Raw genomic sequence first — 26,706 nt, 5'->3', positions numbered from 1 at the left:
TGCTTAGCTCCCAGAGTACAAAGAACAAGACTATTTTCCTGCCAGGGAGAACAGGAAGCATTGCCACTGTGGGAGCATGCCACTCTCCTGCGGATCAGCTTCTTGGAGGCATGAGGGCAGTCTCGCAGGGCTGAAACCCTCCCAAATTCCACTTGACAGCCTGCCCCCTTTCCAGGCAGAGGAAAGAACTGGCTGTCAATTAATGGACTACCATATGAGCAGAGCTGGCTTAGAGCAGCTTTCTAATGCCCCCTGCCTGGAGATCTCATCTGTAAAGCTCTCCAGCCAAGGGGTCAGATTACCTATACAATAATACCTTCAATGTACACTTAGTTTGCTATTTCATTTACACATGGCATTTTAAAAATATATACTTCATACAAAGGAACCATGTAAAAGAGTAATTTACCAACTGTTGTACAGTGACTATTCTTAACAGTGAATAAATACAGAGTAAAGTGTTTCTCTACCATGTAGATAAAAGAAAAATCTGTTATATTCAGCCCAACTCCTGGGCTATTCTTCTGTTAGAAGAAATGAACATCTGCACACAGTCTTAAATCAAGCTGTTAAGCATCAGCCACTACTTGTGTGCTTTTCATTTTGTAGGCACTGATTAAAACTCACAGGGTAGGAATGCTGAATTGCAGCAAAGGAGAACATTTAAGTTCTTTTATCCGTTCCAATTTTCTAGATGTCTTATTTTTATTGCTCTATTCTTATCTATGTATTTTTTTAAAATGTGGGGGCCAGACCTGGACCCAGGTAAGACTTCAAGTGAGTGCCCCAAGTGAGACTTCATCAACAACGAGTGCTAATGTTTTCAAGTACTAACACTGCTGTGAGAACCTTTGAAAAATGCATGAAATAAATTTTAGTTTTGTAATCAATGCAGGATCTATATGGCATGCATTAAGTAATAGTTCATGGCCAACATCAGTTCTGACATTTCCTAACTTGTCAGTGCTCGATTTCACAATCTTAATGCTTTTAACAAATTTTTTAGTACCACTTATTTGCAGCTGAAAAAGGCAATTCAGATAGGTGAAATCTTTCAGAAATCATACTGATCATTCATACTGAGACATAAGAAGTACATGGACCTTTATACCAATATCAACACTGAAACTTCGGAGTACTTTTCCCAATAGTAGGTCATCACCTCTCAAGTATGACTAGAGAGGGTGAGATGTGCACTAGATTGCAGTTGTTTGCTAAAAGCAAAGGAATGCAGCAACTTAGAATTTCCAGAGGGGAACATGAGTTAGTGCCACTGTGCCCCCAGCATCCCCCCTCTCCTAAGTTGCTATTATTTAACCCTGTTACAATGGCACAAATAATCCACATGCACTATTCTTATCCCAATACCGATTCATTTTTTCCCCATCTGGGATAGAACAAATACAATCAGTTTAATTCTACACTGCACATATTTTGCATCTCTGGGCACATCTACATATGTCCCTATGGCACTGTTGTTACTGTGCCATGTGCTTCGTTATTTTTAGCCACTACATGGCCACAGCAACATACTATACTGAGGGAGCACATCATGATGGTGATGTAGCTGCAGTGTCATGGTTTTTGCCCACAGATGCTACGTTGCTGTAATACATTGCTATGGCAATGTAGCAGCATGTGTAGACACATCCTTTAAGTGCTAGCATATTAGGTAGTATAAATTTTACCTTAGTTTTTGGTACAACTCCTAGTCCCAGCTTGTTATCCACAAGAGAGGCACCAGCTTCTGAAAGGTATCCCTGATTAGGAACAAGGCAGCCTCTGCCAAAGCAGCAAGGACAACAGATCTTGTGAAAGTATTTGGTCCATTTTGGATTCAAATGACCATAAGGCTCTTCAGATTTTGGTTTGAATACTCCAATAGTTTTCTAAGGAAAAAATGCAAAATTTAAGTCATACACAGAGAATAATACAAAGTGCAAGAATTTTTCAAGTTGATGAGGGAAACTCAGTTTCAAATTTAAAGCAGTTTGCTATCAGTAAATACAGTCTGCTTTACAGCTTGTTATTTTAGCCTAAACAAACAACAACATTTTTCATCTTCATTCATAAGTTAGAAACAAATGGCTTGTTCAGAAATGCCATGGATTGAAAGTAAAAAACTCTTGATCATAGAAGCTTGGGATTTTATTTATATTAAGAGGGACTGTTGATTTATAATCTAAATGAGGTTAAGAGTATTTTCAGCTGTCACATGCAGCTGTTAAAAAACCCATGCATCTTTCCTCTCAGTTTGATAGTTCTAGTCAGATTTCCTTATACATAATATCTCCCCATTAACATGTTAAAAACAGATATGCAACTATACCAAGCAAAATGTGCTAAATACCTGCCTAACAGAAGTGGGGATTTTTGTAGGCAATATATTTTATTGACCCAACTATAGTATACTAGTCTTTCATAGAAATGTTAGATATTGTTTCTGGCTACAATAAACGTCACATTAAGATCAATGAATTTTTTAATTTGGTTACATCTCTAATAAGCTGTCTTCTCTTGTACAGATGCTTCAGATTCAGTTGCTGAAAATTTGGCAATGCCTCCAATTGCCAATTCATTCACTTTGAAGAGACAAAAAGCTTAAAATGATGTATCTATTACATAAACTGTTGATTACTTTTACATGTATTGTTAAAAGATAAACACAGTCTGACAGACTGTATTTCTAAATTTCAGAAAATCTGTAAGTATGTTCTTTAGGGACAATTTTTAACTCTGCTACATAAACCAACACCGAGCACTAAAAAAAAAAGACTGAAATGAACATAGATATTAACTTATATGAATTATGTACCTAATGCCAACATTTCCTCAGAGCACATTTCAATTAACAGCTTCCTGACCATTTTTTGGTAAACTTAAAAGTAGACATTCAACTCTAGCACCCACTTCCCCCATGCAGCAGAGCTGTTCTTAATCAAAAATGGATAAGCTTCCTGAGGGACAAATGCATCTTTCCTTAGCATTGCTGGTCCTGATCTTTTAATTCAAAATAGATTTTCACCGAGATTCTTACCAGACAAATCAGCTGGTGATTTATGAATGTATTTGTGATTTACACAACACTCCTTATTTTCAAAGCAAAAGGGCCTACTAGATGCTAAAAATGTCTATTGGATCTCTAAAAGAGACTAGGAGAGGAAATTTACAGGCTCGGGGGGGGTGGTGGTGGTGGAACACTACTATAAGATATGTTAAAATTTACGAAGAAAATAGTTCAAGTTTCCATTTACCTGTAAAAACTCTGAATTATTCCCTTAAACTATCTACCAACCAGACTCAAATACTGGGTGGGGGGGGAGGTGGGGAAGGGGATACAGGTATTTGGTTTGTTTGTATAAAGGCTGAACTTTGCTTTGGAGGACTGGCAGAGGACATCCTCATGGAGCAGAGCCTCCCGAGACAAAGCCAGCAGGCTAAGTGATTCACACACATCCCTTTTAAAAAAAAAAAGCTATATATAATCTTGTCCTGAAGTCATTAACAAATGTAATTCTTTCATAGGACTATCAGCTACAAATAAAATGGATAAATTTGACAAATCAGAAACACAACGATCTGCATTTTAAGCTGCCACTTACTGGTATTTATAAGCAGCCTAGATGTAAAACAACAGTTGCAAAACTAGCTTAAATTTCTTCATACCCTATCATTTTCTTTAGAAATGATATCATAAAATGTAGCTTTGCACTACTTGGAAAAATAAGGGCAATTGCTTGATTACAGGACTGGACATGTCCTGCTCTAAGTAACATCACAGAACAAACAACACTAATTATGACCTGGATAAGCAAATCCAGGCAGAGTAGGACAAGGATAGATTATTTTGTTTATTACCATAGGCCATGTCAGAAGGCAACAGAAACCTGTGAAATCAGCTATACAATGGCGTACTTCTGAAACAGCAGTAGCATAGTGACACTCAGCCTGCCAGTATGTACATATACAGCAGTTTCCCATGGGAATGTTGCCTACAGTAGATCAACTCCTGCACTGAAGTTTTAAAAAATGTGTTTGTGAAAAGTCCTAGTGGATATACATAAAGAAACTATATTGACTAGCCCTAATTCAGTTCAAGTTTCAATCAGATTTTACTATTTATCCACATAGCAGTAACTTTTCAAATGGTATCTCTCTATGCTACTGTTCTCCTGTGTACTGTAAAAAAATCCTTAAAGTGGGCAGCAGTAAATTTGGAAGTGAAAATGTTCTACATGTCAAAGATCAGAAAGAAAAGTAAAATTACAAAGCCAAAACCAGTCTGTCCAACAGAGTTTTTAACTAAATTTATAAACAATTAATGTTTGTTTCATTCAATATGCCACCAGATTAATACACTATAAACAGTACACAGCATTTCATCTTGCAAAGGTTTACTCTGACATTCTTTTTCCCATATGTTTCAGGTTATTTCTCTGTAGGATGAACTGGATGCCTACATGCAACACCGATCTGTTAATGATAATGTAACCACCCTTTTTCTAAGTACTGCAGAGGATTATCCAGTGTGTACCTGCCTTACAAACAGCTACCACCACTTGCTGCATGCCTATTGCTGCACGCCGGTGAGATGAACTGGCGCCTCCAGAGTTGGTGTCATGCTTCCTGGACCATGACCTACACTTCAGATCAGAGAGCGTCTGGGGGTGTGATGGTCTTCATCTCTCCCCCAAAGGTAAGAGTTTGTTTTCTTACATGCTAGTTGACCTCCTCTGGCGGGCTTTAAACTAAGTTCTTCGGGGGATGGGGAGCCACAGGAACAAGAAAAAACTCAACCAGGTGTAGGACCTGCCCAGGTAAGAGCTCAGGTATATATATACACCAAGGGACCAGTTGTCTCTCAGGTGGGGGGGGGGGCGGTGCCCAGGGCTCCCACAGAAGGATTAAGGGTGTCTCTTCACTAATTCAAGAAGCATGAGGAACAAGCAGGAGGAGCTTGCTCTCCTGCTTGCAATTAGTAAAATCGACCTGGTTGGCCTAGTGGAGACATGGGAGGGATGAAACATTTGACTGGGCATTAGACACAGAGGGCTATGGGTTTTTTAGAAGAGACTGGAAGGGGAAAAAAGGTGGGGGGGTTGTGCTTTATGTTAGGGAACAGTATACCAGTTCTACCTTCCAAATGGGACCAGAGAAAGGCTTAACTGAGACCCTGCGAGTCAAACTTCAAGAAGGGCAGGGGGAGAGCGATCTGGTAGCAGGGGTTTACTACAGGCCACCACATCAGGAGGAAGAGCTGGATCTGGAATTTTCCAGGCAGCTGGGGGAGGCCATGCATGCAAAGAATGTTGTGGTCATGGGTGATATGAATTACCCTGACATCAAATGGGAGGAGCAGTCAGCCAGGTCTAGCCACTCACAAAGGTTCCTGACATGCGTACAGGACCTACACTTTGTGCAGAAGGTACTTGTCCCCACTAGGGAAGACACCGTACTGGATCTGGTGTTAGCCTCTGGGGATGACCTGGTGGCGGAGGTGCTAGTACAAGGGAGGCTAGGGGACAGTGATCATGAAATGATCCAGTTTGCTATTCAGAGAAAAAGTAGAGAGGATAACTAGCACAGCACAAATGCTTGACTTTAGGAAAGCCAACTTGGATGTGCTCAGGGCAGTAGTCAAGGAAGCACTCGGAGCCCAGGGTATAGCTACTATGGGTGTCCAGGAAAGGTGGTCCTTCCTCAAGGTGTGTCCTTGGGGCACAGCAGGACACAATTCCACTGCACAGGAAGGTGGGAAAAGGGCCCAAGAAACCTCCATGGCTGAGCATGGATATCCAGGCTGGCCTGAGGGCAAAGAAAAAAGCATACTGGTGGTGGAAGCAGGGGGCAGGGACAAAGGAGGAGTATACCTTCCTGACCCAAGCTTGTAGGAATTTGGTAAGGGAGGCTAAAGCAGCACTGGAGCTTAGATTAGTTTCTGGGATTAAGGATAACAAAAAGCCCTTCTTCAAGTATATAGGCAGCAAGAAGAAGTCTTGGGGTAACATTGGACCCTTACGGGGCAAGGCAGGGCAGTTGGTAATGGACACACGAGAGAAGGCAGAACTCTTCAACAAGTTCTTTGCCTCCGTGTTCCTGTCTGCTGACAACAGGGTGCTCTCGGGTGATAGCGTAGAGAGGCCCAGGAAGGATGCAAGTCCCCCGAATGTTAGTTCAGACCTAGTTAAGGATTACTTGGAGGGCTTAGATGTATCCAAGTTGGCAGGCCCAGATGACCTTCATCCATGGGTGCTGAGGGGATTGGCTGGTGTCATTGCAGAGCCACTGGCATGGCTGTTCGAGGACTCCTGGTGCTTGGGCCAAGTCCCTGAGGACTGGAAAAGGGCCAATGTGGTCCCTATTTTCAAGAAGGGGAGGAAGGAAGAGCCTGGCAACTACAGGCCAGTCAGTCTCACTTCTATCCTGGGGAAGGTCTTTGAAAAAATGATCAAGGGCCACATTTGTGAGAGCCCTGCAGGGGAAGTGATGTTGAGGGGTAACCAACATGGGTTCGTGCCAGGCCGATCCTGCCTGACTAACCTGGTCTCTTTCTATGACCAGGTAACAAAGAGCTTAGATGTGAAGGAGGAAGTCGATGTCATCTTCTTAAACTTCCAGAAGGCCTCCAACACAGTGTCCCACCCAATTCTGGTGGGCAAGCTGAGGGACTGGGGCATTGATGAATGCACAGTCACATGGGTGGCAAACTGGCTCCAGGGGTGCACCCAGAGGGTGGTGGACAGGTTGATGTCAACCTGGAAGGGTGTAGGCAGCAGAGTCCCCACAGACTCGGTCCTTGGGCTGGTGCTGTTCAACATCTTCATTAGTGACCTGGATGAGGGTGTGGAGAGTACCCTGTTCAAGTTCACTGATGACACCAAGCTGTGGGGTAAAGTGAATACACCGGCAGGCAGGGACCGCATCCAGGCAGACCTGGATAGGTTAAGAAGTGGGCAGATCTGAACAGGATGCGGTTCAACAAGGACAAGTGCAGAGTGCTGCACCTGGGGAGAGGGAACCAGCATTATGGTTATAGGTTAGGGGCCGACCCTCTCAGCAGCACAGAGGCAGAGAGGGAACTTGGAGTCATAATCGACTCCAGGATGAATATGAGTCTCCAATGCGACAAAGCAATACGGAGAGCCAACCGTACCCTTTCATGCATCAACAGGGGCATCACTAACAGGTAGAGAGAGGTCTTGCTCCCCCTCTATAAGGCGCAGCTGGAGTACTGTGTCCAGTTCTGGGTGCCGCACTTCAAGAGGGACGTGGAGAACCTGGAGAGGGTCCAGAGGAGGGCCACTTGTATGGTTGGGGGCCTCCGTGGCCAGCCCTATGAGGAGAGGCTGAGGGACCTGAATCTCTTCAGTCTCCACAAAAGCAGACTGGGGGCGGGGGGAGGGAAATCTTGTGGCTGCCTACAACCTTGTCAGGGGCCAGCAGCAGGGACTCGGGGAAAGTCTGTTCACCAGGGTCCCCCTTGGAGTCACTAGGAACAATGGCCACAAGCTGAGGGAGGATAGGTTTAGGTTAGATATTAGGAAGAACTACTTCCTAATATCTAACCTGAACCTAAACTTCACTGTAAGGGTGGCCAGAGCCTGGAATAGTCTTCCCAGAGAGGTGGTGCTCTCACCTTCCCTGGAAATCTTCAAGAGGAGACTGAACAGGCACCTGGCTGGGGTCTTATGACCCCTCCCACCCCCAGTGCTCCTTCCTGACCATGGTAGAGGGTCAGACTCAATGATGTGTCTAGGTCCCTTCTGACTCATTGATTCTATTGCTACATGTGTACACTCTGCTGAAGTAGTACAGGACTGGCCGACAAATTTGTGCACATGCATATACCCTGTGGCACAGGTAGCCTCTGCATATGCCACGCAGCAGACCAAGGAGGGAGCAAGCAGCAGTGGCAGATAGCACTGGGAGCAGAAAACAGAACAGCAGATTGGGCAGGGAGCACAGGGCAGGAAACAGAAAGCATGGCAGCTGATCAGGCAGAAGGAGGTCCAAAGGGAGGGCATGGAGCTAACAGTGACATGCCTCCCAAAAATGTTGCCCCACTACTGTGGTAGTACATGCAATAGCCTCAGTCTCCCCAAAGTAACTGAAACCTGATAAATACAGATTTTAGCAAGCCAGCTACAGTTATGATACAAACTCAAATAACATTCACTTTGAATCACATGACTGTCAAATCTATTTTTGTAACCAATTGAACTTTTAGCATGGACAAAGCCAAAACAATTTGTTAAAATACTTGAGATGAAACAAAAAGGCAGCACTTGTTGACTAGGAGAACTAGAGGACCACTACTTATTTGATATGTGCTTATTCCTCTCATGCTTTTCATTGTGAATGTATAATGCTGAAATACTTAGGTTGCAAGTCTGTATAAATATATTACTGTTGCAACAAAATGTATATTGCATTGATTTGTTTTGAAAACTGGAATTACTAGCTTTACAGTAAGAAAAAACAAAAACCTAAAAAAATACTAGACTTGAAGAGAATATAAACAGGTCAACTAACATTATCAATCTAGCAGCAACAGCTTGGAACATTTTTTGATGATCTAGAAAACAGATGTCTCTCATATCTCCAGACAGTGGCGCTACATTTGGGAGTTCTACCCATACAAGGGAAACAGCTGAACACAGTCTACCAAATTCATCTTTGCCATTTATTTTTTTTAAAGTGACAAATAAGACCATCCAGATGACCCAAACAGAAACAGGGCAGTAGAAAACTGACAAGCAGCACAGAACCGGGGATGGGGGGGAAGGTACAAGAATACCACATAAACACTATCTTGGGTGTTTTGGTTGTAGCCATGTTGTCTAAGGACATAGATAGACAAGGTTCTTTGGGTAAAATGTGATATATTTTATTAAACCAACTAAATATTATAGTTTCCTTCCTCTGGATAGCACACAGAGGATATCTAAATTTAAGTTACTGAAGAAATATCTTTGGCCTACAAACCAGCTTAAGACACTTCTTCACTGATCTTTGGAAAGTTACTGTTAAACTCTAGGGAAAGATGGTTTGAGGATTATCTCGGTGATTCTCAGTTAGTGTACTCTGAGATTCCCTAAAAGGTGCTGTGAAGTGTCACAAAACATGAACACTAGTGTATGAACACCTACCCATGATTCACAAGATAAACCCCAAGATGCCAATCAGCAATCCAGTGTCAAAAACATTCTGACCTCCTGTGGTCCAAGTTCTCTGCAACAGGACTACTTTGTTATAAGTTTCTGCAGTCAAGAAGTGAACAAAAAAGAAAACGCCAGCTTCTAGGAGGGGCCTGGAGTCTAACAAGATTGAGAACCATTGGATCATTCTCTTTCCACCTATTAACAGGGGCTTCTTGGACTATGCAATACAAAGGATTTACTTTCTTACCCATGGCTTCACACCAGCCAAGTTCAAAAGTTCTTCGCTTTTTTGTACTTTTCTGAGAAATCATGCTTTAACTTAAGTGTGAAATGAAGATGCACTGATGACGGGTAGTGAACTATGAAATTAAGATTAGATTATAGTCAAAATGGTATTAAAATGCATGCTATCCACAGGGTACGCTATCAGCCTACATGTCAAAAGTACCACATGCCACAACAACAACTCTAGCCTCAGTCACATCTCTCTGGGTGTTTGTGCCTGAAACCTTGCAAAGAACATTTTTTCCTACTATTTAGTTGGTCTAATAAAAGGCATCATATCTACCCAAAGAACCTTGTCTGCCAAAGTCTGAGCAAATCACCAGTGTTGCTCAATTTTACAGAATTCTCCAGGGTTGATCAATTTTACAGAATTCTTCAGGTTGGATCTGCAGCTTAATGTTTGCAGTCTGCTAACCATGTCACTCTCCACAGTGGTTCTCCTGACTTCACAAATTACCTACCGATTATGGGCTCCTAACTCTTCTAAAGCTCCAGAAAACCGAAAGTTCAGAATCAGGGTATCTTTATCTGTTCTGTATAATACAATGCCCAATGCATAGGAGTTTCATAAAAATATTTTAAACAGCAATCCAAGTACTTTTTCATTCATAACAGTAAGTTACGTTAGAGATAGTTTTCCAGCAATTTCCCCCCAGTTCTACAATCAGATTTGGCTTGTATATCACTACCATTACCTACCCATTAAGTATTTTAGCACAGACATGATCTACTGAAAAAGCATGATGGCAATTTTAACACAGTGCCTTACAGTTTCACTTCCGGCAACGCAAAGAAAGTAAAACAAATACTTTCAGCTTACCAATAGTAAAGGAAGACGACTTTCCTGGCAACACATTACAAGACTATGATGCAACTCCAACAAGCTAAAACACTTGGAAAGCACAAAACAAGAAAATGAACACTTATCTGATTGCTTCTTTCCCAACACAAGAAGATTTATTCACCCTACCTGTAGGGAAGAGGGAGAAAGCAACTCACCAAACCAGACTGATGTGGGGTTGTGTAACAGCCCGCTGCTTGTTTGAAACTGGATTTGAGAGCATCTGGGAGGAGGGAGGGTGTAGAGAAAAGGAAAAAGAACTCTGACCTTAGATACTGAGTTAAATAAAATATCCTGACTTGTAACAATGAAATAGAAAATAGAAGTCTTCCCTAAAAGATGCTGCAAAGAAAACTGTACAAAGACTTTGAGGCTGTACTAAGAGGAATAGCATAAATAAAAATAGATTAAAATAAATGTAAATGAATGCTTCCAGCCTATCAATTAAAAAAAAAAAATCACTACTGGAATCATGAATTTAAAAGTCAAGGTGCCTGGCAGAAATAATATCCTCAATGTACACTACAGTTTGTTCTTTCATTTTGCCTCAAATTTGATATATACAATTCATACACAGGAACCATGTAAAAATAGTAACTTTATAAAAACCTGTTGTACAGTGGCTATTCTAAACAGCAAAACAGGGTATATCATCTCTCTACCATGTGGATTAAAAACCACTATAAATTCAAAACAACTATAAATACTGAAATGAAAATAATCATAATAAAGCACATTGTCTACAGAAGAAATAGCACCAAGGTTAACCACCACTCCCTCCTTTATCTCCACATCAAGCCAAACAGCATTTCTAGGTACCCAAGGGAAAAAAAAACATCTACAGAAAGGACTTTCACTGGGTCTTTCCAACAGGGAGCAGATACAGCAACTATCTTCAAAGTGTGAAAACAAAAAATCTATTTCCATCAGAAAATGCCATGCAGACAAAAATAAAAAAAGTTGACATGCATGATGGTCTCATGGGGAACCTGTGAGTACACATTATCCTGGGAGACAGTGACCATCACTACACTGTGGTAGAGTTCACTATCCAGCAAAGGGTGGGAAAATATCCAATGAGGCTAAAGTGTTAGACTTCAGAAGGGCCAACTTCAATAAACTTAGAAGGCTAGTTAATGAGGTGATGAAACTCCAGAGCATCGAGCAAATGGGGGTCCAAGAGGGATGGAGATTTCTCAAGGGAGTGATCCTTGGGGCACAAAAGGAGTCTATCCCCTTATGCAGGAAAGGGGGTAAGAGGATAAAAAAAAGCCCCCGTGGCTGAACAGAGAACTCCAGAAAAGAATGGGGGCAAAGGAAGAGATTTATAGGCAGTGGAAGCAGGGGGCAGCCACCAAGAAGGAATACACCTCCCTGGCGTGCTATGGCAGGGAATCAGTTAGGCAGGCCAAGGCAAGACTGGCTACAACAATTACAGACAATAAAAAGTCATTCTACAGATACATAGTGAGCAAATGGAAGGTGCAGAGTAACATAGGGCCCCTGCATGACAAATCAGAACAGCTGGTGGTCAACACAAGGAAAAATGCAGAGCTCTTCAATGAGTTCTTTGCTTCAGTATTCCTAAGTACTGACCAAGACAATTCCCCCACCTTGAACACAATTCAAAAAGGATGTGGAGAAGCTTGAGAGAGTCCAGAGGAGAGCCACGTGCATGATCAGAGGTCAGGAAAACAGATCTTACGATGACAGGCTGAGAGCCATGGGACTCTTTAGCCTGGAAAAGCATAGGCTCAGGGGTGATCTGATGGCCACCTATAAGTTTATCAGGGGTGACCACCAGGATCTGGGGGAACATTTGTTCACCAGAGCGCCCCAAGGGATGACGAGGTCGAACGGTCACAAACTCCTACAAGACCGTTTCAGGCTGGTTTCAGGCTGGACATAAGGAAGAATTTCTTTACTGTCCGAGCCCCCAAGGTCTGGAACAGTCTGCCAGCGGAGGTGGTTCAAGCACCTACACTGAACACCTTCAAGAGTAAATTGGATGCTTATCTTGCTGGGATCCTATGACCCCAGCTGACTTCCTGCCCTTTGGGCAGGGGGCTGGACTCGATGATCTCCCGAGGTCCCTTCCAGCCCTAATGTCTATGAAATCTATGAAACACAGATAGATGTCCAAAAGGCACCAGACCACCAAAGGTTAGTGCTGACTTACTTAAAGGAGCACTTGGAAGGGCTGGATGGGTACAAGTCAGCCAGCCCAGATGACTTCCATCCACGGGTGCTGAAGGAATTGGCCAGTGTCATAGCTGAGCCACCAGCACAGCTCTTTGAGTACTCATGGTGCTCCGGGCAGATCTAAGGACTGGAAAAGAGCCAATGTGGTGCCCATTTTTAAGAAGGGGAGAAGGGATGAGCCAGGTAACTTTAGGCCACTCAGTATTCTAGCCTTGGGAAAATACTGGAAAAAAAATCAAAGAGCACATTTGTGAAGGCCCAGCAGGGGAAATTATACTGAAAGGAAACCAGCATGGGATCATCACATGTAGAACCTGTCTGATGAACTTTATAGGCTTATATGACCAGGTCACACACTGCCTTGACACAGGAGCTGAGGCTGATGTCATCTACCTGGATTTTAAGAAGGCCTCTGACACAGGTTCGCATCCTATTCTAATAGGGAAGCTAGCAGGCTGTGGAGTGGATGCTTACACAGTCATGTGGGTGGCCAGCTGGCTTAGGGACTGCATCCAGATGGCGGTAGTGGACAGGTCATTCTCAGCCTGGAAGGAGGTGGGGAGTGGGGTCCCGCAGGCTTTGGTCCTTGGACCGGTGTTATTCAATATCTTCATCAATGATTTGCACAAGGATGTGGAGAGCACCCTCTCCAAGTTCGCAGATGATACCAAGTTATGGGGCAAAGTTAAAACACCAGAGGGCAGGGAGCAGATACAGGCTGATCTGGACAGGTTGGATCAATGGGCAGAATGAAATAGGATACAATTCAACAAAGATAAACGTAAGGTACTCCACCTCAGCAACTGAGAGGGATCTTGGAGTCATAGCTAACTCCAAGATGAACACGAGCCAGCAGAGTAACAAAGCCAATCGCACCTTGTCATGCATTAGCAGATGCATGACCAACAGATAGAGAGAAGCGATGCTCCCCCTCTACGTGGTATTGGTCAGGTCGCAGTTGGAGTACTGTGTTCAGTTTTGGGTACCGCACTTCAAGAGGGACATAGAGAATCTGGGAAGGGTTCAGAGGAGGGCCACTCACATGATTAGTAGACTCCATGAAAGACCCTACGAGGGAAGGTTGAGGGATCTGGATCTCTTCAGCCTTCACAAGAGACATCTGAGGGGAAACCTTGTAGCCGCCTGAAAGTTTATCAAGGGAGGACAACAAGGAATTGGAGATGTGGTATTTACCAAAGCATCCCTAGGAGTAAGTAGGAATAATGGGTGCAAACTAGTGGAGAGTAGATTCAGGTTAGACATTAGGAAGAAATTTTTTACAGTAAGGGTGGCCAGAATCTAGAATGGGCTTCCAAGAGAGGTGGTACTATCACCTAACTCGGAGGTCTTCAAGAGGAGGCTAGACAGTCACCCAGCTGGGGTCATCTGATCTCAGTCCTCTTTCCTGCCAGGGGCAGGGGGTTGGACACGATGATCCTTTGTGGTCCCGTCCAACTCTACAATCTATGAATTATATTCTCACTAATCTGAAGTCCTGGTAAATCTGGATTTAGGATAGATCCGTCAACATAGCTTCATGCTCAATTGATCTACCACATTCAACAATACAAAAATAAATCTCACTGAAAGCACATAGCTCAAAGAAATCTGCATCAGTTTTAACATTGTGTAATATAGCAGTTATTAATTAAATGGCTTTTTAATGCCAATCCCCACATGAACACATACAAACTATATTTCTCGGGATGTAGCAATGTTGGAAGGTATACTGAAAGCCCAATACTGTAGCCACACTGTAAAGTATTTGGCAATGCAATGCAATCAGGGATTTTTGGGATTAACAAATTCCTAAAGCTAGCTCTGGCTGAGAACCTAGTGGTCATAGGAAGCCCAGTAAATACTCTGAAACCTTCCAAAATTCTTTGGATTTCTGTACTTGCTTAAGAGGGATTCAAGGGCTTTTGATTTTGGTTCAAGGGTTTTTGGTAGTGGTTATTACTGCTCTTTGCCTTTCCCACAAAACTCAGAATACTAGAACTAGAACAGTAACTTATTTGAAAAGACATTGAAAAAGAAAGACTTCTTCATCAGAAAGTTGAGTAGGCCAAGTTGGATAATTTAAAATAACATATTCTGCACACATTCCCCCCCACCACAAACAACCCTCCAAAAATCACAGTGCATTTCTTAAGCTGGAAAGTGTTACTCCAATCCTACCCCTACCTGATCTTCTGTTCTATTTTCTGCTCCAAGCCCTGTGCTTCCTGCCTGCTCTTCCTTTCCAGTACTCCCTGCCCTATCTGTTGCTTTGCTTTCTGCTCCCTGTCTTACCTGCTACTGTGCTGCCAGTCCCCTCCCTGATCTGGAGAGGCCACACAGAGGCTACATGTGCCACTTGTGGTACCAATGCCCCAGGTTGGCCACACCTGATTTGCAGGAACTTATACAAAGAACTAGTTACAGGAAAGAAGTAACAGTTTTGCTACTGCCTTTACAAGGATCTGGACCCAGCCTTGTTGCTGTCCCATCATTCTAGGAAGCTCCTGTTGACACACCCAGGTCATCTCCTGGAATACACTTCCTGGACAGTACAGTTCCAAAAGGACTTATTCTATAGTTTCATAGTTTCTAGGGTCAGAAGGGACCTGAGTAGATCATCTAGTCCGATGCCCTGCCGTGGCAGGAAAGATTACTGGGGTCAAACGACCCCAGCAAGGTGTTAATCTAACCTCCTCTTAAAGACCCCCAGGTAGGAGCCAGCACCACTTCTCTTGGAAGTTGGTTCCAGATCCTAGCTGCCCTGACCGTGAAGTAGTGCGCCTCCTGATATCTAGCCTAAATCCACCCTCTACCAGCTTGTGACCATTATTCCTGGTCACTCCTGGTAGTGCTCAGGGAAACAGGGACTTGCCCAATGCCTGCTGATCCCCCCTGACTAGTTTGTAACACGCCACTAGATCCCCCCCTCAGCCTTCTCTTGCGGGGGCTGAACAGGTTCAGATCCCATACCCTCTCCTCATAGGGCCTGCCCTGCCGTCCCCTGATCATGAGTGGCCTTCCTCTGGACCCTCTCCATGTTGTCCATATCCCTCTTGAAGCGTGGGGCCCAGAACTGGATGCGGTACTCCAGCCGCGGCCTGACCAGTGCCGCATAGAGGGGGAGGATCACCTCTTTGGACCTGCTCGAGATGCATCTGTGGATGCCTGACAAGGTACGGTTGGCCTACCTGACTGCTTCCCCACACTGCCGACCCATGTTACAGTCAGCCACGGCTCTGGAAATATCTGGTCTTGGAAGGCCAAATGTTGAGAAGAAAAAAAATGAATATCTTACTTGGGAGCTATGCTACATGAGAATACACTGCATACATGTGCATGCTATCATAGGTATGGATGTACTCAATTCACAGGGCCACCTGCTTTTTTCATTGCCCCTTCACAGCAATGGTGATTTTTTATGGCTTCCCCCACCCTCTGCTGGGAAGGAAAACCCACCCTTTGCTGAGAGAGAGACAGGCTGAGATGGGGAAGCATGTAATTAACATGTAATTAATACAGGCTCAACCCCATGTTAACTCTCTTTTCAATTCAAGTAATTACCTCCTATTGTTCAGGCTAATTGCTCAATTAAAGCTCTAACCTGCAAGAAACAGATTGCAGGGCTACAAAAACCAGATTTTTGAAAAATCTCTGCCTACTTCTATGATAGGGATACAGGGACACAAGAACACATAGAACCAGCAAAATATTTAGGAAACACAAAGCACAAAACAACAGTGATTTAAAAGTAAACCAGGAGACTTAAAAAGCACTGTAAAGCATATTTACACAGAACAATGGTAAACTTGGCATCTATTAACAATACATTTACAAGGTATTTACAGGGCCACTAGAACACCAGAACCACTTTTAAAGAGCAGTCAGGTCATCCAGAGTTCATAAACCCCTAGTGAAGCATGTGGGAACAAACCAGGTGCTAAGAAAGGGGCAGCAGCCAGACCAGGAAGCATGTAAGTAACACCAGCTTCTAGCTGCCAGATGATTACTTGAACTGCAAAGAAAGTAAACATCTAATGTTCACCCTCACTGCTCACTTAAAGCCCTCCAGGAAAGGACAATTGCTTTCTCCCTCTCCTCCTCCCTGCATTAAGGCTGCTGGCAGCTTGTTTGCAAATCCTCTTTCTTCTCTCCAAAGCCTTTGCCACTCTCCCCCTCACCCCCAAACAATGGGGCTCCAGCTTTTCAGGGACCGTAGAAAAAAAAAAAAAAGAAGTCACAAGCATGAATTAAGTATACCCCTAGTCAGAGGATAAGAGGAAAGTAGGGCTGGAAGGGACCTCAAAGTCATCTAATTCAGTCCCTGATCAAGGTAGGATCATCCCTGGCTAAACCATCCCAAGTGTCACCCATCTAAATCATCCCAGTTAAGTGTCTGTCTAACCAGCTCTTGCAAGTTTCCAGGGATGGAGATTCCACAACTCCTCCCAGTAGTTCTGGACTCTGCATATGAAAAAGAATAAAACTGGGAGGGGGAATTCAGATACACATGCTGTACAAGGTAAGGTAGACAAAGTGCAGTGCTATAGCCAGGAGGTATATTTAGTTTGGAAGAAGGGAGATTAAGACAGGAGCATAATGAAAGTTTTCAAATATATTAAGTGCTAACATGTAAAACAGGAAAAACAACTTCTCTCTGGCTGCACAGGATGCAAAGCAAAGAGTTTAAACTCCAGCAAAACATATTTAGATTAACTCTCAGAATAAACTTCCTTACTATGAGAACCAGCTGCTCAGGAAAGGTGCAAATCTTCTTCATTGTAGTTTTTAAGAAGAAACTGAATAAGCATGTGCATGGGATGGCTTAACAACAGCCAATTTTTAATTTGTACAGGGAATTGGACTAGATGACCCCTGCAGTCCCTCCCAATACTATAGTTGTGTAGAATCTCAGAAAACTAGGGTTGGAAGGGACCCCAGGAGGTCATATAGTCTAACTCAATGGTCAAAGCAGAACCATGCCCAACTAGATCATCCCAACTAAAGCTTTGTTTATCCGGGTCTTAAAAACCTCCAAGGATGAAGATTCCACAACCTCTCTGGGTAACCTGTTCCAGTGTTTTACTACCCTCCTAGTTCTTCCTAATATCTAGCCTAAACTTACCTTGCTACAACTTGAGATCATTGTCCCTTGTTCTGTCACCTGCCACCAATGAGAACAGTCTAGGCTCCATCCTCTTTCAAACCCTGCTTCAGGTAGTTGAAGGCTACTATTAAATCCCCATCTCAGTCTCCTCTTCTCTAGAAGTAAGCCCAGTTTCCTCGGTCTTTCCTTAGAAATCACATCCTCCAGCCCCTTCATCACTTTTGTTGGACCCTCTCCAATTTGTCCACATCCTTGGGGGGGGGGGTGCAAAATTGAACACGGTACTCCAGATGTGGCCTCACTGGTGCTGAATAGAGGGGAATAATCACTTCCATGAATCCACTGCCAACACTCCTACCAATGCAGCCCAGTACATCGTTAGCCTTTTCGGCAACAAGGGCACACTGCTGGCTCATCTATTCAGCTTATTGTCTGTCATAATCCCCTGGCCCTTTTCTGCAGAACTGTTGCGAAGCCAGTCAGCCCCCAGCTGACTGTACTGGTGCATGGGATTGTTCTGTCCTAAGTGCAGGACTTTGCACTTGCCCTTGTTGAACCTCATGACATTTCTTTTGGCCCAATCCTCCAATTTGTCTAGGTCACTCTGAATCCTAGCCCGACCCTCCAGTGCATCTACTACTCCCCCAGCTTGGTGTCATCTGCAAACTTGCTGAGGATGCACTCTGTGCCATCTTCCAGGTTGTTGATTAAGACATTGAACAAAACCAGCCCCAGAACCAACCCCTGGGGCACTCCACTTAATGGCTTGATGTCTAGCTGGCAACCAGTATCAATTACTACCCTGAACCCGATGCTCCAGCCAGTTTTCTGTCCACCTTACAGTCCATTTATTCAGCCCATACTTCCTTAGCTTGCCTGTGAGAAAGTTGTTGGGAGACCATATCAAAAGCCTTGCAAAAAAATCAATGTACATCACATCCACTGGTCTCCCCACATCCACAGAGCCAGTCACCTCATCATAGAAGGCAATGAGGTTAGTTAGGCATGACTTGCCCTTGGTGAATCTATGTTGACTGTTCCTAATCATCTTCTTCTCCAAGTGCTCAGAAATGGATTCTTTGGGGATCTGTTCCATGATTTTTCCAGGGACTGAGGTAAGGCTGACTGGTCTGTAGTTCCCTGGAACCTCCTTTTTCCCTTTCTTAAATATGGGCACTATGCTTGCCTTTTTCCAGTCATCCAGGACCTATCCTGATCACCATGAGTTTCAAAAATGATGACCCTATGGCTCTGCAATCACATCGGCCAACTAAGCACCTCACTCACCTCTGCACCCTCAGGTGCATCCCATGGACTTGTGTATGTCCAGCTTTTCTAAAGTCAATAACCTGTTCTTTCCTGACTGTCAGCTGCTCACCACCTCCCCACACTACACTGCCTGGTGCAGTAGTCTGGGAGCTGACCTTTCCTGTAAAGACTGAGGCAAAGTCATTGAGCACTTCATCCTTTTCTGCATCATTGGTCACTACATTCCCCACCTTCATACAGTAAAGAACCCACACTTTCCTTGATCCTCCTCTTGCTACCAACATAGTCACAGAAACCCTTCTTGCTCCCCTTCACATCCCTTGCTAGCTGCAACTCCAATTTCACTTTGGCCTTCCTGACTTCATTCCTGCATGCCCGAGCAATGCTCTATTTATTTTTCCCAGTTTTCACTTCTCATAAGCTTCCTTTTTGCGATTTTGTTTACTGAAGAGTTCCCTGCTAAGCCAAGCTGGTCTTCTGCTATACTTGCTAGGCTTCCTGTAGATCGGGATGGTTTGTTCCTACCCTCTCACTAAGGCTTCTTTAAAGTACAGCCAGCTCTCCTAGACTCCTCTCCTCAGTTTGGCTTTCCAGGGGATCCTCCCCATGAGTTCCTTGAGTGAGTCAAAATCTGCTTTCCTGAAGGCCAAGGTCCTTACTCTCCATCTTTCCTTTCCTCAGGATCCTAAACTCAATCATTTTGTGGTCACTGCTGCCCAAGTTGCCAACCACTATACTACATTCCCCACCAATTCTTCCCCGTTTGTGAGCGACAGGTCAAGAAGAGCACAGCCCCTAGTTGGCCACACCAGGAACTTGTCCCCAGCACTCTCCAAAAACTTCCTGGATTCCCTGTGCTCTGCTGCACTGACCTCCTAGCAGATGCTAGGATGACTGACACTCCCCATGAGAACTAGGGCATGTGATTTTGAAACTTCCACTTGCTCCCTGAAGAAAGCTTCATCCACCACTTCTTCCTGGTCTGATGGTCTATAGCAGACCTCCACTACAACATCACCCTTGTTGCTCTCCCTTCTAGCCTGAATCCAGAGACTTTCAACAGGTCTATCTCCAGTTTTATACTGGAGCTCTGAGTAGTCATATAGCTTTTTTTTTTTTTCCTTCTTCTCTCTCTCCACACATGAAATGCAACTCCTGCTCTTCTTCCTTGTCTGTCCTTCCTGAACAGTTTGCACCCATCCATGACAGTGCTCCAGTCACAAAAGCTATCCCACCGAGTGTCTGTTATTCTAATGTTACTTAAAAAATAAATTTTGGGCAAGGATTTGTTATTTCCTTTCTAACAAAATGGGCATGCTATTAATCCTTATATATTTTATTTGGTGTAAGCCAAAGAAAATGAATAAATATTACTCTAAAAGCAGAAGTGGCCAAAATACAGCCCACCAACTGACTGGATCCGGCCCATAGCTACTCCTGCACACTCTACATAGGCCAAGTCCCACTGGGACAGCCTCCACTACACTTCTGCAGTCCCAGCCCTCTGTCAGCACACAACTTCAGGAAAGGCTGAGGCTACAGCGGGCCAAGTGCTGCTCTGTTCCCCTCACCTCCAGCAGTGACTCTTCTTCCCACTCTTGCCCCTGCTGAGGTGAGGGGAGCAGGGCAGCACCTGGTTGGCTGCAGCTGCACTGGAACAGCCCCATCAGAAGTTGCACTGACCAGGGCCCGGGCCAGGGCTGCCAGGCATGGGCAGGAATACATTGTGGCCTGCCTTAGGCAAGGCGTGGCCCCACACGGAGCCCCAAAGAGGCCAGCCACAGCCTGGGTGAGCTCTCCTGTCCTGACCTCCACACAGGGCAGGGTGTGCAGAGAGAAGATCCTGCCCATCCTGCTCTGGAACACTGCTCCTTGCCCACCCAAAGCCCCATAGGGAATTTTGGCAAGTTGTATTTGGGGGAAAGCGGGCAGGGGCAGGCAGGGTAGAGAACACTGACCCAGCCTGCAAGAGCTCACTAAAACCTCTCATGTGGCCCTTAGGCTCAAATAATTGCCCACCCCTGCTCTAAAAGAAGACTGCTCTTCAGTTGACCATATCTTGTTAGGCATAGCAAGGAGACAAAACAGTTGATCAAAGCAATTCCCACAGAAGTGTTCACAAATTACCAAAATAAAACTAAACATCATGCTGTTTAAATAAACTGTTGTTTTGGTAGTTTCATATTGCTCCTCTTCTCCAAATAAAGTAAATTGATTATTATCTGTCTGATTTGGGAATAATATACTCACCCCCTTTGGATCCTTCACAAAGTAACTTCCACTGGATCCTTGGGAGATTCTTTCCGGAAAAACTGCACACTCTATAGCTTGTTCTGCTCTTAAAATAATTTCAGCAAATTCTGGATCATCCAGAAATGAATTCATCTCTGCAGTACTTCCTGAAAAATAAAAATTATCCTAAGTACCACAGAACCATTTAAATGATCATTAACAATAAATATAAAATAAAACTAGTAAAAGTTAAGCAGGAAGAAGGCACTAATACTCTTTGGAGATCAAAAGGTGATACCTTTTGATGCCAATGGGCAACACCCCCATTTCCATCAGTGGGAGTTTTCTTACTGGTTTCAAGAAAGTGTCTAAAAAAAGTGAAATGCCAAGTCAAGTTTCTGTCAATCCATATGAGCCCATCATAAAAATGTTTACTTTGCTCAGGACTTGTACATACAGGGAAATATATTAAGAATAAAACCCGAGTCGTATATGCTTCAAAAACAGATCTGTAAGAACGTAAGTTAACTAAAAGCCTAAAGCTTTTATTGATCATGTCTATGAATCTAGTTGTCTACCTGACTAAAGATGGACATAAAGGTAGTGGAAAGTAAAGCATTTTTTAAAAGCACTGAAAATTATTCAGGATACTTCCTATTTAACAGGTTTGCTTAATATTCTTGGTAAGCTCTTCCACAATTTCAGATGCTATAATGCTCCTCACCAATCACTTATTAGGCAGACAATTGGCAGCTCGCTTCAATGGCCTAATTATTTCCAGTTAATATTCAAGCTTTAAAGCATTCAAATGGACTAATCATGAAAATTCTTTGCATATTACTTAACACAAGCTATGACTAGATTTACCTGCCTCTGTTAACAGGACTTCTAGCAACAGCCACTAATACCAACCAACATCCACCTGCACACACTTCTGACAGTTTATGCAGTTCTACTCAATAGCTATATTGTCAGAACTAAGTGTGGAAGCCTTACTCCACTCAGCAACGGTAAAATAGTTCTGTTGGCATAAAGGGGGTTTCTGTTGCCTGAAAGTGTGAATGCACAAAACTGACAACAGAACTGGAGTTCTGCCAAAAGAAATTTTGTAGGACAAGCTAGGCCACAGAACTTGTTCATATTTGTACAAAGTTGCACCACAAAAAAATGCCATGATTTTAATTTTATTGCTGTTTACATACTCGCAAATCGTAAGTATTTGACAAACTTTCCACATTTTTGTATTCAAGATAAAATCACTAACTTTATTTGTGTAGAAAAGGTTGTAGCCATTTAGCAAAGAAATTTGGGCTTGTCTGCATAAGAAGTTGTTTAGAAGAGGTTAATCTCAAACACCACCATATGTGGAGAAGAGGTTAATCTCAAACACCACCATATGTGGACACCTATTCCAGATTAAAGCATGCCTTGTTTCAGTTTAAGCGTGGTTACCTAAAGTTGTAGAAAAGCAGCCTTTTTGTAATAGTAATTCTCAATGCATCGATGCATTGAGAAAAACTGTCTCTGAATAACTCCAAGTGCAAACAAGCTTTTACTCAAAAACTTCTCATGATTTCACAGCCCACCTCCATTTCCACTAATGAGGAAACATCCTCTAGGTGGTTCAGCAGTTTTTAGGGGTTTTTAAGATACTAAAGAGTGAGAGAAACAATACATCTATGTCTTCTAATGCAAACTGATCAAGAAGTAACAAAAAGGCAGGATCAATAGCAGCCTGTTCTCCAGGGACCACCAACTAGTAGTGTCCGCTGGGTGTTCCAAGAGCATCTGTTGTAGTACCCTGATCCTCATCATACTTTGGGTATAACTTTGTTTTAAATATCTTTAAAACATAACTGAGATGAACAAAAAGTATCATGACAGTATTTTTGCTTGACATCAGCTATCCACAGGACTACATCCAAGCCTGTTACAGATTACTGAACTGCTTTATGAAAAAAAAACATGAATTCAATTTTCTACAGGAAATGAGACCTTTCAGTAGTTCTCACCCTTTTTCTGAGCTCATCCTTCCCCCAGGATAAACACCACATCACACAGCTGAGCACTATGAATTTGCCTGTTATACACTGTGCAGTGAAATCAGAGCTAAGTATGATCATATGTTGTGCTCAATGTGTGATCATGAGGAATGGGGGGATGGGGAAGGAAGTGTACTACATAGTTGTACACAGCAGATTCAAGGCCTCAGCACTTATTCTTAAGGCAGGGCTCCTGTTCAGTTGCCATTCCCACCCTACTCTCCACCTGCCACTGTTGCTCCTGCCATGCCCCACACCTGCCACTGATGCTCCTGCCATGCCCCACACCTGCCACTGATGCTCCTGCCATGCCAGGTTCTTTGGGCTCCCTTCCCTGCTACTGGGGGTGGAACAGTGCAGTAAGAGGGGGCTGGGGTGCCCAAGCTCCATGCACAGCAAGGGGGCCAGGTTGCTCATTCTGCACATAGGAGGAAGGAGCCCGGCTTCCCCCAAAACATGTGATCAGCGCCCAAAGCCAGGAAGCAAGAAGAGTGCCGCTGCACGTGCAGCAGGGCAAGCTGGAGAGCAATTCCAATGCAGCAAGCAACATCCAGGTCTGCAGCCTGTGCTACGTGTGGTTCCCTAGACTGCAGCCCAGACTACGTGGGGTTCCTAGCCCTGCCTTACAGCATATGGTGATACGGACTTAGGGATGAAGGATAAAGATTTGGATAAAGCCATAAGGATAACGTTGGTCTGTGTAGGCATTGAGGGGTTGGTTGCCTCTAGATTACGGAATGAGCAACCATCACAAACTTCATTGTCTTCCATTCTAAGTTCAGGTTCTGAACTTTTTAAACCTACTTTCTAACATAAAAATTGAGCAGGACGAACATCTTAAAGAAAAAACCAATAAAACCATACAAATTCAAATTTCCCATTTGGGAAGATAGGAAAGAGACCCAGGACAAAGGCTCATCACGTTGCTTACTGAACCATGTTCTTCAGACGCTCATGACAGGAGTTATAGAAACATGCAGAACAGTACATGTTGCAGATGTATTGACCATTTATAGGGAATCAGAGGGTCAGCAAGTATCAAGTGTGACGCGTTGGAGAAGAATACCTTCATTCAGTGATGGGTCTGCAGGGCAAACCTGAGCAACAGAGCCAAGTCATTCAGTCTGTGGGGCTCCCCACATGGCTTGCAATTTAGTGATGGGAAAGAGAGGTGGCAGCATTGTCACAGGGGTGGCAATTAACCCACCACTGCTCCCCACATAACCACAATTAATCTTGCCACTGTCCTGGCATAACTACCTTGGGTGGGGTCCTGAGCAGGTCACTCATGACCAACTGGAGCAGCCAGGTACAGAGGAGGGGCAGCAACTAAAGGGCTTTTTTAGCTGCTGCACCTTGCTGGGGCCCCAAGTGAAAGAAGCCAGGACCAGCCAAGCGCCCAGAGGGGCTGAGAAGAGCAGGGGGAAGGCCTGCCCGCGAGCCCCCTAGCAGGTCCACACAGACAGCTGGGACGGGGACAGGCTCCGAGAGGGGCGAAGCCCCAAGCAGCTGGCGGCGGCACAAGGGCCCCTTATGAAGCAACTTCAGGCAGGAGCTGCCGCTGCGAGCAGCTGCCCGGGCCGAGGCAGGGGCGATACCTGCGGGGCAGCGCGTGTCCCTGTCCCAGGCGGCCCCGGCGCCCCGGCTACGGCCGGCGGGGGACGCGCCCAGCAGCGGCTCCTCCTCGCCTTCTCCTTCGGGGCCCGTGTCCTCCTCCTCGCCACCGCCGTCCCGCAGCCGCACGGCCCCGCCCGGCGCCGCCAGCGCGCCCGGCCACGAGGCCGCGTCCTGCGCCTCAGGCCCCAGCCCCGGCCCCGGCTCCGGCTCCGAGAACAACAGCCGGTCGTCTGGCTCCTCCGCGCGCCGCTCCGCCATAGGCGCCCCTGCTCAGCGCCCGCCCATGGCACCAGAGGTTCCTAGCGCCCGCACAGCGCATGCGTGCCCCTGAGGGGCGGGGCCAAGGCTCCGTGCCAACACTCACCTGAATTAAAGGGCCAGTAGCGCGGGGAGGCAGGTCACGGCACCGGACCGCCTTGTCCTGTTCCGGCTCTGCCTGCTGGGCGCCGAGTCTTTATCCCATCGCATTATATTGTATTATATTATATTATTCCATCCCTTAATATATAATATAATATCTTATTTAATCATAGAAATTAAGGGCTGGAGTATTCTATTATGAGGCCATGTGATGTATTCTATATTATTATGTATGACCCATTCATCAGAGCATCTGACCCAGCAGTCTCTAAAGTCCCATCCCACCCCATCTAAAACTAGAAAACACCTTTCCTTAGCTGTCAGTGTGCAAAGTGAGCTGCCTAGTGGGTTTGTGGCCCATGTGTTTGCTCCAGCAATGTGGTTGTCAGGAGACTCCCAAGTCGCTGAAGGCTGATCTCCAGCCTTGCTTATGATTTTCTTACTGGAAGCATCAAATGATTTCCTGCAGTGGCCACGCTTTGTGAGGTCTGTGCCTGTGTTTCACACGGGATTCGCTTTTGGTTGCAAAGTTGTCCCCTGGAATTTGTTCTTTTACGATAACAGATCAAATTTTGAGCTGGTGGCTGAAAGGAAACTTGTTGAAAGGAGTGTAACTCATGTTGGGATCAGCTGATGTCTGTCTGAGGACAGTGTGAAACAATAGAAGAGGTGTGACCTACTCTGTTCCCTCCATGCATTATTAACTCTGAAACCTAAATAGGATTCAGTTACAAACACTTAGCTGTGTCGTGCTAATCAGAACAGATCCTGCTCACAGAAACATCCTGCTAATTTGCTTTCTTCCAGAATCCTACACTGGCCTCTCTTTCACGGTAACAGTTACCAGCCCCCAGCATCTCCAGTTTCTCTCCCTCCCAACAATTTCTCCACTGTACTGGCCATCCAAGCCTCTCGTTTCCATGTGAAAGTAGAAACACTTCACTAGGTATGCGTGTTGTTTTGGGTTCCTATAATCACATTTTGAAAGCTACCATCTATTATCTAGACAAGAGGTTATCATAGATTGTATTCCTGTATAGGCTCTGAGAAGGCACAGTCTTGCCTTGTTTAGGGATCCTTGCATCAGTGCAGTACCCAGTACTTCAGTGAAATACACCTGCACAAAGCAGGTATATTTCAGGATCAAGAATCACAAAGTAAAATGCAAGTGGGAGCAATATCAATCACTGTACAACTTGGTGGTATACTCAACATACCACTTGAAAAACTGAGAAGGTTCCTTTGTTCAGTGATGGATAAAAGTAACAGTCAGACATGTACCTAACTGGTCTTTGTTTTATCTCATCTTAACAGCTAGCATTGGACTTTGGAACCAAACTGTGTATGATTTGTTTATATAACTATTAATATCAGAATCATGTGATAAAATCTTACTTGCATTTTTTAAATTTATTTTTGTTGAATATGAGCATATTTGGCAAAATATATCCCTAGTATGAACCCAAACTAATTAACTTCTTATGCTTGGTAATTTTTTATGTGAAGAGAGGAAATATAGGGCCTGATTTTCCAGTCTTGCATGTCATAGTCTTTCATCTTTATGCAAACTGGGTGTAACAAGTTACCAAACCA

The 26,706-nt window shown here is 44.3% G+C and overlaps 1 protein-coding gene across 1 annotated transcript in view; it reads right to left on the bottom strand.

Annotated features, from left to right (window-relative positions):
• Positions 1–25,071, bottom strand: part of PI4K2B (phosphatidylinositol 4-kinase type 2 beta) — a 43,403-nt gene extending 18,332 nt beyond the window's left edge. Inside the window, exons 1-3 of the mRNA XM_090035716.1 lie at positions 24,735–25,071; positions 21,113–21,261; positions 1,689–1,889 (exon numbers count right to left, since the gene is read on the bottom strand). Of these exons, the coding sequence (XP_089891842.1) occupies positions 1,689–1,889; positions 21,113–21,261; positions 24,735–25,011 (627 nt within the window). The 5' untranslated portion in view covers positions 25,012–25,071. The remainder of the gene's footprint in view (positions 1–1,688; positions 1,890–21,112; positions 21,262–24,734) is intronic.
• Positions 25,072–26,706: the final 1,635 nt, after the last annotated feature.

Source organism: Crocodylus siamensis, chromosome 2 (genome assembly GCF_052110815.1).
Source record: "Crocodylus siamensis isolate JL-2025a chromosome 2, ASM5211081v1, whole genome shotgun sequence".
Lineage (NCBI taxonomy): Eukaryota > Metazoa > Chordata > Crocodylia > Crocodylidae > Crocodylus > Crocodylus siamensis.
Note: the sequence above shows the minus strand (reverse complement) of the source record. Positions and strands in the feature narration are given on the sequence as shown.